This window comes from Phocoena phocoena, chromosome 1 (assembly GCF_963924675.1).
Source record: "Phocoena phocoena chromosome 1, mPhoPho1.1, whole genome shotgun sequence".
In the NCBI taxonomy this organism is placed as follows: Eukaryota; Metazoa; Chordata; class Mammalia; order Artiodactyla; family Phocoenidae; genus Phocoena; species Phocoena phocoena.
Window position 1 is genome coordinate 116036125 of NC_089219.1, and position 15249 is coordinate 116051373.

Genomic DNA, 15249 nt, shown 5'->3' on the forward strand with positions numbered 1-15249 from the left:
AGACTACAGTATATGAAACTTCTCACCCAAAGACTTCCAGGAACAACCTTACTGTCAGAAAGTGCTTCCTGGTATGTTACCCACCTCTCCATGCTTCACCTTAAACTCACATGTTCAGTCCTCAGAGGTTGTGCGGGTTGGGGAGATGGCCTCCTTCTCTGTTGAGAGACCAGTAGTTTCCAGTTTTTAGTCTGTTACAAGTGATGCTGCTATGAACATTCTTGCACCTGTCTTTTGGTGCCCACACATGTGCATATACATAGGAGTGAAAACGCTCAGTCATCAGGCATCTATATGTTCAGTTTTAGTAGATTCTGCCACACAGTTCTCCAAAGTGGTTGTACCAATTTATGTTTCCTGTGGAAGTGTACGCGAGTTCGACTTGCTTCACATCCTCACCAGCACTTGGTTGTCTATAGTTTTGACCATTCTTATGGGGGCTGTGGTGGTATCTCACTGCAGTTTAAGTTTGCGTTTCCACGGTGATTTATGAAGTCAAGTTCCTTATCCTGTGTTTACTGGGCGCTTGGATATCTGCTTTTGTAAAGTACCTATCCAAAATATTGCCCATTTTTCTAGTGGGTGGTCTGTCTTTTTCTAACTGACTTGTAGAAATTCTTATATTCTGGGTACGAGTCCTTTGTCAGCCATATGTATTGAAAATACCTTGCCACCCTGTGGGTTGCCTGTTCACTCTCCTAATGGTGTCTTTTAATGAATGGTTCTTCTCAAAATAATAACCTGACAGTCTTAAAGCCTCAGATTCAGAACCTCCAGCCCCATTCTACCCCAAACGCATCAATCCCTGATTCTCTCCTGAGCTCACAGACCTGTGAACTCTTTTCACGATTCCACTTCTCTGCCTCATTGCAGTCTCCAGACACATTTCTCCTTGAAGAAGAGGGTACCTTGGAGAACTAGAGGTCACTCGGGGTGGGGAGTGGATGATCTTAGTGTTTCTAGAGCTGTGCTACCTTCCAGACTAAGTGATGCTGAGGCCAAGCAAATTCTGGCAGTGTCTGGGTCTTTCCACAGCCCTGTCCCACCCTAGTTCCTAGCATAAGCTTTTTCAAACCACAGAGAGAGCATCCAAAAGTGCTTGCTTGTCGCTTACCTGACTCCTTTATGCTTTACGGTCAAGAAAATTCATTGGTGTAACACTCCTTCTACCAAAGAAGAAATACCAATTTGAGCTTTTAAAATTTCTTCCCCACTTCCCGTATTTAGATTATCAAGCACTAACAACACCCATGTCAGAGGGGGCCACCCACCCACCCCTGTGCCTGTGGCCTAGATGCTGTCCCTCCCAGTCTCACCCCGGCCTTCAGTCTGCCCCGGGTTCCCTCCTCCACGCCAGGCCAGGCCCCATGCTGCTCTGGACAGTTGAGCTGCCCTTCGGTAAGTCACCAAGTGCCAGCATCCTCTTCTGGGCACCAAAGACTGTGAGTCGTTCCTAAGACGCGAAGTTCCTTATTTCACCTTTCCTAGTTCAAGTGGGTTTATGGCTGGAGGTTGAGACAAGTGCGTGCACATGGGCGTGCTTGAGAGTGATGGGGATGAGAGTGATGGGCATGGAGACGTGGGGGAGTCCTGGTGTTTCCTATCCCATTTTCCTGGCTCCTGGAAGGGCAGCCCTTCGATGTATCAGAGCTAATTTAGGGAGGCAGAAAATCACATGCTGAGACCCAATGACACTTTTACCCTGTGAAATCGTGTTAAAATATCCATCAGGGCTATCTTGAAAAGAAAACGATATTATAGAAGGGAAGGAGGCTGCCAGAATGTAAGAGAAGAGATCTGGGAAATGGGAAAAAAGCAGTTCCTTGCATTTCTGTCAGCAACAGGAGCAAAACATGGGGTTTTATAAGGAGATATGTTTTTATAAGGCCTCAGTTTTTTTGGCTCCGGGCGCGCAGGCTCAGCAGCCATGGCTCACGGGCCCAGGCACTCCACGGCATGTAGGATCTTCCTCGACCGGGGCACGAACCCACGTCCCCTGCATCGGCAGGCAGACTCGCAAACACTGCGCCACCAGGGATGCCCCAAAGCCTCAGCTTTTTCTTAGAACCAGTCACCAATGACTGGGCTTCACACCTGGTCAAGAGGTTTATGCTCTAAGTGTCCAAAGCCCCCTTCAAACCGACCATTCTTCTTCTGCCTACACCCTCTCTCTATTGTGGAGGGTGGCGGGGGTGTGCTGATTTGGGTCTGACTGGTCCATGGGGACCGATATGAAGGTTCAATTCCATTCTTCTGAATCTATACCACTGTCCTCGCTCTGAGCACCCCGGGGCAAGTCACCCCTGCCAGTGACTGCAGGGACTGGTCTCCAGGCAGAGGATTGTTCTGGGGTGAGTTACTCGGCTCCCCCAGGCTCGGCCCAGGCTCGGCTCAGGCTCGGCCCAGGCTCGGCCCAGGCTCGGCCCAGGCTCGGCTCAGGCTCGGCTCACGCTCGGCTCACGCTCGGCTCAGGCTCCCCCAGGCTCGGCCCAGGCTCAGCTCAGGCTCGGCTCAGGCTCGTCTCACGCTCGGCTCAGGCTCCCACAGGCTCGGCTCAGGCTCGGCCCAGGCTCGGCTCAGGCTCCCCCAGGCTCGGCCCAGGCTCAGCTCAGGCTCGGCTCAGGCTCGTCTCACGCTCGGCTCAGGCTCCCACAGGCTCGGCTCAGGCTCGGCCCAGGCTCGGCCCAGGCTCAGCTCAGGCTCGGCCCAGGCTCGGCCCAGGCTCGGCCCAGGCTCGGCTAACGCTCGGCTCACGCTCGGCTCAGGCTCCCCCAGGCTCAGCTCAGGCTCGGCTCAGGCTCGGCTCAGGCTCGGCTCAGGCTCATCTACTGTCCCCCTGCTACACTTAAAAGAAACAAGTCTGGGCACATAGTGCTTTACGGTTTCTGAGTTGACTCACATTTTGTTTTAAACTTGGTCCCAGAAATTTGTTTGTTTTCATTGAACCAGAAAGGCAAAACCATTCCTAAATACACTTGCTTCCTAGACAGAGTTTGTGGGCGTTTATCCCCTGGGAAGAAAACACCTGTTTCACTCAGGGCTCTTCCTTCCCCGACATCACCGTGTTGCCCTGTGTGTTCTATGAGTGGCTGTTTGGACAACTGAGAAGGTCAGTGCTCACGTTAGTGCAGGGACAGGATGGCCTCGTGCCCGGATACACCCCAGAGGAGAGGTTGCCAAGGGCAAATCACTTCCTTGTGAAAGGAACAGCCCTTGGACTTGACTAGATAAAGTCTAAGAGCTTCCCAGCGTGTACCCCAGGATCTGGATGGGAGAGAGCAAAGGAAGAAGGAGGGAGAGTCAGTGACTGGCTGACTAGTGGACAGAGTATGGGGAACCCAGGCAGAACTGAGTCACACCTGATGCTCAGGACCCCAGAAAGCCAGCCTAAGATTCAGACCCCATGGCTAAATGTGTAAGAATGGAGTTACCATAAAGGTAGAGCTGCTATTTCCTCTCAGATGTGGACAGAGAGACAGAGAAAACAAAACACTGAATACCTGCTTTGTAGTACATACATTATCTCATCTAACCTTCAGGACGTTATAGGGCAGGGGTTTTTTTTATCTCTATTAAACAGTTGAGGAAGCTGAGGTTCAAAAATGTTTAAGAATTACGCTGCTAGGGCTTCCCTGGTGGCGCAGTGGTTGAGAGTCCGCCTGCCGATGCAGGGGACGCGGGTTCGTGCCCTGGTCCGGGAAGATCCCACATGCCGCGGAGTGGCTGGGCCCGTAAGCCATGGCCGCTGAGCCTGCGCGTCCGGAGCCTGTGCTCCGCAACGGGAGAAACCACAACAGTGAGAGGCCCGCGTACTGCAAAAAAAAAAAAAAAAAAAAAAAAAGAATTACGCTGCTAACAAGAGCAAAATTACCCTGGTAACAATGCAAACCCAAGTTCATATGATGTCAAACCCCGTGCTTTCTCCATTCTACCTCACTACCTCTAGTCTGGGTATAGTTGGATTCTAATCAGGTAAAACTAGAAAATAAAATTCATTTAAAGTGTCTGGCAGGACATGGTCACACAATAAATGGTGCCTATTATTAGTATTGGTTATCAGGGATTCAAGAGGCTAGAAGCCCTGACATTGAACATGCTGGTACATGGCTGTACGTTAAAGATGTTTTTAAAGTTTAGGAGATGAACCTAGATCTTCCTCTGAGCTGGGCATTAGCCAGTTTCACTCTCAATACTGGAACCCACCCCCCATGTGCAAACACAGCGTCTGTGACACACGACCCTCCCAGCTGCATGGCAGCCACAGCTTGGCAAAGCAACATGTTCCCCATGTGGTAGAACTCGACCGTGACATAGTTCCTCATGTTGAACTGAAACCTGCCTCTCTGATCTAACTTCCGTGAATTGGTTCCACTTCTGCCCTATGAAGTAACAAGTCTCTCCCTTCTTTTAAGCTTAGCCATCAAGTATTTGAAGGCCACTGTGTATCCCTGTGTACTCTCTCCCGTCTTTCTCAGATAAATGTCTCCCAATCCCTCTAATAGGAAATGCTTTCTAGACTCTGTTCATTGTCCTAGTCTGCTTGATCTTGAGGGCTTTGTCAGTGGGCCAGGAGCTGGGCTTTCTCATCCCTCCCATAGTGGCCTGAGTGCCGAGTTCAGTGGGGCTGCTCCCTGCATCATTCGGGACTCTGTTGTGTTACTTAGCGTGACAATAGCTCTCAGCCTTATCTCATCACGCTGTCACCTCATCTTCAGCCTGCAGTTCACTGAGGCCCTCCGGTCTTCTTTATAGGAACTGCTGTAGGGAGGTGTTGCCCACTCTGTCCCCAGTTGGCGGCTGTCTTGATTATACACATTGGTCCTGCAGTCACAGCCCCAAGGTCTTGCAGTGCCCTGGACAGCAAGTCATCAGGATCTGGGGACACGAGCTCATTTGAAGTGCCTATGCTCCCTGGATGCCTTCTCTCTTGTTATAGGCGTCAGTCCCCTCAACCCTGTCTGTTCCTCGCTTTGTAGCTGCAAAATCGTTTTCCAGGGGAGAAGAGAAAGGAAGGGGAGGCATCACTACCCAGCAAGGTCTGACTTAGTCACTCTGAGGTCAGGCCTTCTTTCTGCTTTCAGTCAATGTAGTAACCACCTTCCCAGGCAGAGGGTTGATACAATCTATGTAACTACTCTGTAAGGGAAAAATGACTATTATCTTTTCTGTTATACAGACAGAACCAGGAACTGGAGGCTCTTGAACTTTAAACAACTTGTCCAAGGTCACATAGAAAGAGATGGATTCATGAGTCTAGTCCAGGTCATCTGGTTCCAAAGCCTGCATGCTCTCCACTACACCAAGCTCAAAGAAGATGTGTTTAGACATGGAGGGATGGAGGGATGGTAAGAAAGAGATTCTGCACACTGAGAACCTGCAGGTGAGCTAACCTGAGTATGTAGAGAATGTGTCCCAGGTCACGTGGACAGCAAGGATGACAGCCTGTGAATGAACATCCCAAACATCTGCTGAGGGGGTCTTCACCCACCCCCTCCAAGGCCATTCTTGCATTTCTCAGGGTTCTGCACAGCACCCAACAATGAAGGGCACAGGTAAATGCCTGGGAACAGGCTGGACTGACTGCACTCAGCCCTACACCATTCATCATTTCACCCCTCGCCCCAAAGCCCAGAATACGCTCCACTGCTTTATATCCAACTGTGCCCCTCAGTTTAGGGTCCTCCAACCCTTGGACTGATCACACCTGCCTCACTTCATCTGTCATCATTTTGTGGTTTGGCCTCTCTTTCCTGGCCACCTGTTCTCCTCAAACATTGGTTCCTCTAGAAGCATTAGTGCAATGCATACAAGGTGCAACACGGTGTGTGATGCGCTGGCCCGCTGATACTTCTCTTATCCGTCCGAGCTGCCCGTCCATGTCCCACGACCTTTTAATGATTACTCCTCCAGGGAAATCTCACCTCTTTCCTCTGATCACTCCCATACGCTATTCCCCAGAACTCTGTGGACAGATGGACCACAGGAATCAGGTCCTGCCTTTGCTGTCTGAGTTCTTCTGTAGGTGTAAATTGGACCCTCAGCACATTAGCGTAAGAATCTAGTCCTATGTTTTCTATTTTTTGTTTTTGTTTTCTTTTTGCAGTACGCGGGCCTCTCACTGTTGTGGCCTCTCCCGTTGCGGAGCACAGGCTCCGGACGCGCAGGCTCAGCGGCCATGGCTCACGGGCCCAGCCGCTCCGCGGCATGTGGGATCTTCCCGGACTGGGGCACGAACCCGCGTCCCCTGCATCGGCAGGCGGACTCTCAACCACTGCACCACCAGGGAAGCCCTGTTTTCTATTTTTGTTCCCTGCCCCGCATGAGTGGGCACAAAGGAAAGCATTCATGCATCTATTCAGTATATGCTTATTAAACACAGACCATGATCCAGGCACAGGCACTAGGCATAGGTAACACGGCAGTGAACAAGACAGGCAGAGTACGTGCTCTCATGGGGCTTACATTCTAGACAGAGGGAGACAGGTGATAACAAGTAGGCAATTTAATGATAAGATAATTTCAAACGATAAGTGCTCTGATGATAATACAATAGGGTATTGTGATAGTGATGGAAGAGAATTCTTTTGACTGGGGACCCCCAGCAAGACCTGTTTAAGGAGGTGGCATTTGAACTGAGATAGGGTAAAGGATTCTAGGCAGCAGGTCCACCGTAAAAGTTGAGTGGCTGAGTGGCGGGGTGGCTGGATGTCTGGGTGACTGGGTGGTTAAGTGGTTAGATAGTTGGGTGGCTGGTTGTTGAGGGGCTGGGTGACTAAGCAGTTGGGCGACTTAGACAGGTGCTTAGGGGGCTGGGTGGTTGACTGGTTGAATGGATGTTAGCACCCATTTATAAGGTGACAGTCCTCCTTGTCAGAAAGCTTTTTCTGCTACTTAATCGAATTCTATCACTTTGTTCTCTTGCAGTTCCCTGTGTAGGGAAAACTGGTGAGTCTTGTCTATGTCTCTTTCATTTCCAAGTGTGTCTCTGGGCCAAAACTTAATGGACAGGGGAAAGTCAGGGCCATTGGGTCCTCCAGAAACATCTTCAGAGCAGCACCTGCCTAGGCTTCTTCCTCAGGAGTCTTCACTAATGCCCAGGAAGAGGAGACACCCAGCACTCCAGTCTCTCAGGCTGAGAATAGTTATAGGGTGACTCAAGTCCCAGAAGAATGGCTCTAGGCCACTATCTGGCTCCCTTACAAGTAACAATGGCTTCAATCTCCTCCTCTCAGTGTGGCTCTGGAGCTCCTGTAACCTCCATTCATCAAGGCTCTGGACTCCCTTCCATCCCTCTAATGTTCAAAGAAGCAGGCATCTTTCTCTGTGGATCTTCCTTCTTTCTCTCTTGGCTACCTTTGCCCTCCCACCCATCCTGTCCCACTGAACTCCATGGAGCCTCTGTCAAGTAGGTGAAAACTCTGGCCTAGAAACATCTTGACCTCCAAGGACACGTTCTGTGTACGCCAGGGAGGGAAATCTAAACCAGTAGTCAGTGATGCTAGAAAGAGTAGCCAAGGAAGCAAGACCCAATATTCAGCTGTGCCGTGAGCATCGTTACCTAGTCTAGGGGGAGGGGAATGGGTTCTAGGGATCCAGGCGGGTCCAGGCAAAGGCAGGATGTTCTGGGACTCTCCTCAGGGCTCCCTATCTGATTACTCATCACTGCTCCCAGGCTTCTGAGGCTGTCTGGGATCAAAGGAGTATGTCCTGGGGCCAGGCCAGCCTGGGATTGCCCTGCAGGTGATGCTGGGTCCCCAGGAGCTCTTCTCTTGTCCATGTCAGGACATAAAATGCATTTTAGAAATGAGGACAGAAATGACAGATCCTTCACCATGACTGTGGTGGAAATGAACCTCACCGCTGGGAGTGCCGATGGAGGCTGGGCCTGGGGAAGCCTGATGAGGGAAGCAGGAGGGAGTGAGCCCAGGCCGTGGCACATCCAACACCCACCCCTCCAGCTCCTCTCTGGTGGACAGGGGTGCAGCTACCATTAGAGGTGGACGCTGAAGAAAGAGCTGTACTGGAGTCACCAGAGGAAAAGAAACCAATCTAGGGGAGTGAGAATCTAATAAGGAGGAATGAAGCAGAACAATAGACGAAAGGAATCCAACTTGACTCAGGCTTGAGGTGGCCACTCAGGTGGCGGAGGAAAATGCAGTATGAAAGGAGACAAGGAGGGGGACTTCCCTGGAGGTCCAGCGGTTAAGGCTCCGCGCTTCCACTGCAGGGGGCACGGGTTAGATCTCTGGTCACGGCCAAACAAACAAACAAAAAAAGGAGACAAGGAGGGTAGGAGGGAAAGAGGCCAGAGAGAAGGCACAGGGAGAGGAGGGGAGGGGAGGGGGGAATAGAGGAGAAGGGCAGAGGAAGGAGAGAGGAAGGAGGGGTGCAGGAAAGCAGAAGCCCTGCCGTGGTCTGGCATGAAGGTCTGGGAGACAGTGACAGCTGTGAAGGAGCTGACCAGGAGCCTCCATCCCAGGGAGGGGTGCGGGGGAGGGCTGCGGGAGGCATTAGGCTGGGGGACAGAGGGAGAAAATGGACTGAGGGACCTGCAGCTCCAGGGTGGCCCTGTTCCCGTGTCTCACAGCCTGGCTGAGCCTCCAAGTGCAGCCAGACCCCGTGTTTGAAGGGGATATCCTGACTCTGCGATGCTGGGGAAGGAGGAAGGCAGCACTGTCCCAGGTGAAATTCTACAGGGACGGAAAATTCCTCCATCTCTCTAAGGACAACCAGCCTCTGTCCATGGGAACAGCAACAGTGAACAGCAGTGGCTGGTACAGCTGCACTGGACAGGTGACATACATGCAATATGTGGGCAGACAAACCTCAAGGACTGTCATGGTTCAAGTCCAAGGTGAGTCACAACTTGGGGGACTGGGGGGAGCGGGAAGGGTGCTGCTCAGGGATCTGGTCTTACAGGTCAGCAGCGCTCTGGGCAGCGCCCCTCTCTCTGGCTTCCCCTGATGCTGGGCCAATCTGCAGGGTCCTGAGATGTCCAGGATGCTGTCCACATGCCCTGCCCTGCCATGGGGCATGTCTGGAGCCAGGGAAGGGGGGGAAGATGCCCTGTGGGGAAAGGGAAGGACCAGCCCTGATGCTCCCCCCTTGAGACCCTGAGCCAGACCCTTCTCCTCTGGGCACTAGGTGACCTTTAAGGCCCTTCTGTCTCTGGCCTCCTGGGACCCCAGAGGGGCTCAGGGCTGTGGGAGTCGGTTCAGAGCTGGTGTGTGGGATGAGAGGCCAGGTGCTGGGAGACAGTGACAGCACTTCCCACGGGCACAGGGCAGGACGTGGGATGTGCCGAAGCTCAGACCTCACCTCAGACTCCAGGGGCCTCGCTGTCCAGGACACCCCTCCTGAGCTGCAGGCTGCCTCATCCCAGAGCTGTTCCTGCCTCCTGTGCTGAGAGCCCACCCCTCTCGTGAGCTCCGTGGTGGGAGCCTGGAGCCCACTCCCCCGTGAGGGGAGCCAGAGGTCAGCCTGGCAGCTCCTCTTCTCCTTGCACAAGGAGGGCCACACCCTGCAGGACAGGAGCCTCCACCCAGAACTCTGCATCCCAGCAGCCGAGGAGGGAGACTCCGGGCTTTACTGGTGCGAGGCGGCCCTTGAGGGTGGCTGGGTCCAGAAACAGAGTCCCCAGCTGGAGGTCAGGGTGAGGGGAGGACAGGGAGACCCTCCCCAGGGGCCTGGGCAGTGGGGCCCCCTGGGAATGTGGGGAGGGGTTCCTAAGGGAGGAGCCTGGGGGGTCCCGCTGACCCTTCCAAACTGTGTGCTTCCCCGGTTCCTGTGTCCCGTCCTCTGCTCACCTTGAGACCCCCCAGCCGAGTTGTGGAGCTCCTCCCCTCCGATCCTCATTCTACCTCAATGGGGACACCCTGCGGAACCACGTGGCTCCCCATGGTGGAGCCGTCTCCTTCCTCTTCCCGGTGATGTCAGAGCAGGATGCTGGGGACTACACCTGCGAGGCTGAGAACAGTGTCTCCAAAGAGACAAGCAAGGCTGAGACACTCTCCGTGGATGGTAGGTCTTGTCCCCCAACTGGGCTGTGAGCCCCAGCAAGCTGGCCAGGGTCAGATCTCACTCCTCTGTGTTCCTCGCGCCATGCTGGGTACAGAGTAGGCACTGCATGACTGCCTGAGCATGGACCCCGCTTGGAGCATCTGTCCACTGAACCTGGCAGGGAAACAATGAAGTCCACAGAGAGTGAGAGGCACCATGGAGGGAGGGCCACATGGTCTTCCATGGAATTGCCCATCCATGTTGACATCCTTTGATCTGTCCCTCATTCCCACTGGCAAGGCTCCTTCAGGCCAGGTGGTTCCCACTAATGCCAACCACCCTGTCTCTCCTGTGCCAGTCTGGGGTGCATTTGTTAATTTCATCCTCAATGCTCATGGTCACCCCTACTCACCCCCCAGGTCCTCGGGTCTTATCTGCCCCCACTAGCATCAACTGGCTGGTTCCCTGGCTGCCTGCAAACCTGCTTGGCATGGTGGTCATTGCTGCTGCACTTCTAGGGTATTTCAGACCCCGGAGAAAAACCGGTCAGTAACTCTTTCTGGCTTTCTTGTTTGCTGAATCCCTATGCCAGGTACAGCCCAGCCATTGGAAAGCCAGAGGCTGACAGGACCAACTGCTTACTTCTGGGTATTGGGAGGAGGAGGGACTTCTCTTCACACGTTATACAAAGGGGCCCCAGGAGGGACACTTACAGCTTCCAGAGCTCACACACACAGACACAGTGTCTCACACGCCCAATCACCCAGAGAGCGCACAGACACAGTCCTGCCCACTGGGGCATGAATAAAGGCACAAACAGGATTTCTTACAAGCCAGACGAGGTGCAGATCAACGTCCTTCACATTTGGAAGACAGTCTGTGGCTGTGAATATACTGAACAAACCCAAGGCCTCCAGTCCTCTCGTTAAAGTCAGCAGAGCTCCGGTCTGCTTAGCGGAGGAGAAAGAAGACGTGAGAACTCCAGTGCACATGTGTGCTCACGCATACACACTTCTGTGCCCTGGGTGAGAGTCCATGGCTGTCAACTCATCAGGAAGGAAGTGTGGTGGAGAGCACTGGGGAATAGCCCGGTCCCAGCACTGCTATTTGCTAAGTCAGTAACCTTGGGCCAGCTCCTTTCAAGTTTCACGAAATGTCTCCCTCTTGGGATGTTGTAAGGTCTGAGTTAGTGAGGTGACATCTGTCTCATACCTGATGTAGTAGCCTGGCACTGAGTGGGTGCTCAGTACATCCTCATTCTGTTCTGAGCACATCACCCCGGCAGGTTCCCAAACTGCCTTTGCTCCTGTTATCCATTCTGTAATTCCTCTGATCAGAGTCATAAAAAGTTTAGCTAAGGGCTTCCCTGGTGGCGCAGTGGTTGAGAGTCCGCCTGCCGATGCAGGGGACATGGGTTCGTGCCCCGGTCCGGGAAGACCCCACATGCCGCGGAGTTGCTGGGCCTGTGAGCCATGGCCGCTGAACCTGTGCATCCAGAGCCTGTGCTCTGCAGCGGGAGAGGCCACAGCAGTGAGAGGCCAAAAGTTTAGCTAAAATTCAGATAAGAGAAATTCTATAGGGAGAGAATTCTATAGGGAGAAATAAGTGAAAACAATCAGATAAATGGCATTTCTAGGTCACCTATTGGTTTTGAAATTCCAGACTCTCCTCTTCTTCCTGTCATGGTCATGATAATTAAGCATGAATGTTGGCTTTCAAAGCAATCACCTTTGGTGACTACAAGTTTATTCTAACCCTTGTTTGCCTGGGGCTATGTTGAAGGGAATGGCTCCCAGTGCCAAAGCTATCTGGTGCCAGTTTATTCCTAGGGCTTCAAATCCACCTACAGAAGTTCAAATCAACCTACTTCTTCCTCCCTGGGGGCAATATTCTTATTTTCCACTTGCCAAGGGCAAAAGTAATTGTTCTCATAGACCTCCAGCTAGATTTGCTTTTTCAAGTTTGCAGCTCCCTCAGTTAAGGAATTTGTGATGAGTTCTGAGAGCTAAGCCAGACTGTTCTTTGAGGAAGACCACCCAGTCCTGCAATCCAAGTAGTCTTCCCTGACCATCAGCCAGGATACCTGAAAGCATCTCTCCCCAGCCCTAGACCCACTACCTCACCAGGCACCCCAGTGAGGGCTTGAGCCAGGCTCCGACTTCCTCTCCCCTTTTTAATTTAGCAGCCTTTGTCCATCTAACTTCTCATCTCTCCTTTCCTTTAGTCTTGAGTCTAGATTTCATGAAGGCAGGCCAGAGTTGCTTTAAGGTATACCTGTGCAGTGGGAGAAAGATGGAGCCAGGCCCAGGGTTAGATGAGGAAGCAGCTGGAGTAGGGGACCATGAACTGAAGATCTGTGAATTCTACCATCTCTGCACCTGTCATAAAGCCAGCCTGGTCTCAATAGCATGGGTGTTTCTGCCCACTCACCTCTGGGTCAGAGAGTTAAAGGCAAAGCAACACAGTACAGCCACCTCCCTCCCAGGCCCAAACAAGATGGTGGAGGAACAGTCACTGGTGAAAGATCTTCAAGAGGAAGATGCCTTTCACAGGGAACAAAGGAGCGTCCCTCTTCATGTGGCGATTTTGCCTCCACACCCATTCCCACTCCTCTACCCCACCCCTACTGCCAGTCTGGGAGCACCTGGGCTCCATTTTGTTAAGGAACCTGTCTCTCATGAAAATAAGACTCCTGGTGGTGGGCCTATCATCTCAGAAGCTCAGGGGCACACAACCTTCCTTAGAATGTCACTCAGAAAACCACCTTCAGGCCCAATTCCATAGCCATGCAAGAAACACAGTCCAACAGCTTTTTTCTTCATGCCCAGCTTTAGAAGACCCTTAACCATTTCCAGACAGCATATCCATTCCTCAACAAACACAAATGTGCCACCACTGAAGATATTCCACAGACTGTATCTCTGAAGGCAATGTTCAAAACATTTTGACCAATTATGGAATTACTAGGACAAGGATGTGACCATACAGGAGGTCTACTTCGAAGTAGCAGTTACCTAAGTGTGCAAGTTCTGGTTGTTTGCTTAAAAGTGTTCATTTCATTTCCCACTGTCACACCTCCCATAAAACACAGTTCCATCAAATTCACAGAGCTCTTCACGAATGGAGACTCAGAAACACAGACTTGACAAATAAGCATTAGAGGCCTCTCTGAGTCTCCACAAATGCCCTCCTGGTTTTACAGGAGGAGCCATGTCCAAAGGTGCTACCTTACAACTCTGATGCTTTCTTGCCGTTAGAGCTAATGAATATTTCTTGGACACCAGGCATGAACCAGGTGACCCAACATCCACCTGTGACCCAATTCCTATCCCAAGAGCTAATTTTTATAGTTCTGGAAACGCCTGCTTTCACAGAGGCAGCATGCTGGTGGAGAAAAAGTGTACACACTGGATTAAGATTCTGTCTCCACCACTTTCTGTGTGACCTCGAAGAAGTCACCTCTCCCAACCTCAGTCACCTCATCTAAAAAACAGAAGTCACAGCATCAACCTTTGCAAGGTGGTTGTGAAGAACCTCAGAAACCGAAGATTTAGGTAGGGGGGGCTTTTGTGACATCCAGCTCTGTGCTTGTCCCTGGGTTAGGAGGTTTGCTATTAAGTAGACGCTGAGTTTGAATTCCCTGGCCCTGTTTCTGGCACGTGGTATGTTGTCAAAGTTATTAGCTTTTCCTCCTTCTGAAAAGCAGCGTGACTGGTGGGTCTGAGCCCTTTCGATACAAGGATGTGACCCATCCTTTCTGACCCTGCTTCCTCTCAGTTTGTGATTCCCATGGAGCTAGCCTCTCCTCTGGGGTATTTTTCAAAGGAAACATCCTATAAAAGTTAACCGTGTCCAGGGCTTCCCTGGTGGCGCAGTGGTTGGGAGTCCGCTTGCCAATGCAGGGGACGCGGGTTCGTGCCCCGGTCCGGGAAGATCCCACGTGCCGCGGAGCGGCTGGGCCCGTGAGCCGTGGCCGCTGAGCCTGCGCGTCCGGAGTCTGTGCTCCGCAACGGGAGAGGCCACAACAGTGAGAGGCCTGCGTACCACAAAAAAAAAAAGTTAACCGTGTCCAGACCTGTGAATTAACCCTCGTTAACAAACCAGCCTCAGACCTCCAGCGACCTCTGCTGGCATTCTCTTTTTTTTTAGTTTAATTTTTTATACAATTTTTAAAGGTAATTTTATACAATTTTTAAAGGTAACTGACATTCTTTCTCTCAGCCTCTCTGTCCCCACTGTCCACTCTGCTCTCTGAGGGCGTTCAGTGAATTGTGCCTTTGCGTCTCCTAGGGCCCCTTCCACCCCAGAATCTGCCCCCAGCCACAGGTGGAGAGGAACACCTACTGTATGTCAATGGTAAGGACTTGCAGTAGCACCAGTGTCTGTCCATAAAGGCAGAGAAAGGCCTCTTAAGGGGAGTCATGAGAAAGAAGGCCTCATGAGCCCAAGTCTCAGGAATCAGAGTCATCTGGGGAAGGAAACAGATGGCTTCTGGGGAGAGCTTAAGGGGCCAGTGCATGGAGCTGGTGGTGGGAGAGGGAAGCAGGAAGGGATCCCAGCCCCCAAGAGGGAGGTGTAGACCAAGGGTTAGCAAATTTGACCATGGGTCAAGTCTGGTCCACCAAGTATTTTTGTAAAGAGCATTGTGTATGTGTCATGTGTGGCTGCTATCACACTACAGAGCCAGGTATTTGCAAAACCTAAAATATTCACTACCTTTTTTACAGAAAAAGATTGCCAACCTCTAGTTTAAACAATGTCAGGGCTGAGGAAGCTGCTAGAATCTGCTGCAGGGTTCAGGCACCTCCTGCCAAGATGGATATCCCACATTAATAACTGCTTCCCACTGGCAGTTATCACCATAACAGCCCCTAATTAGCTTCCCTCCATAAGTGTTTCTGGGTCTTGAGGTGGGAGAGCAGGTGGGTCCTATTCAAGCTGCACCTGTGTTTCTTCTTTCAGTTCATTGCCAGAATGAGAACGATGAAGGGGTTATCTACTCTGTAGTATGTACGATCCCAAAGGAGAGTGAAAGGTGAGTGATCTCGGGTCAAACTTGACGTCTTTGCTAATGTAAAGGGGAAGTTTGGGGCCTAGGGTGAGGTATCACTACCACCATCATCACCATGACAACTGTCATCACCCTGACCACCATCATCACCCTGACCACCAACATCACCCTGACCACCAACATCACCATGACCACCAACATCACCCTGATCACGACCACCTTCACCACCACCACCATCA

The 15249-nt window shown here is 51.8% G+C and overlaps 1 protein-coding gene across 1 annotated transcript; it reads left to right on the forward strand.

Annotated features, from left to right (window-relative positions):
- Positions 1-1367: 1367 nt before the first annotated feature.
- Positions 1368-14372, forward strand: FCRL6 (Fc receptor like 6). The gene is given in 9 exon segments (XM_065898551.1): positions 1368-1398; positions 6925-6945; positions 8588-8854; positions 9383-9452; positions 9454-9693; positions 9738-9767; positions 9827-10020; positions 10419-10544; positions 14290-14372. Coding segments are annotated over 9 exon segments (1062 nt in total).
- Positions 14373-15249: the final 877 nt, after the last annotated feature.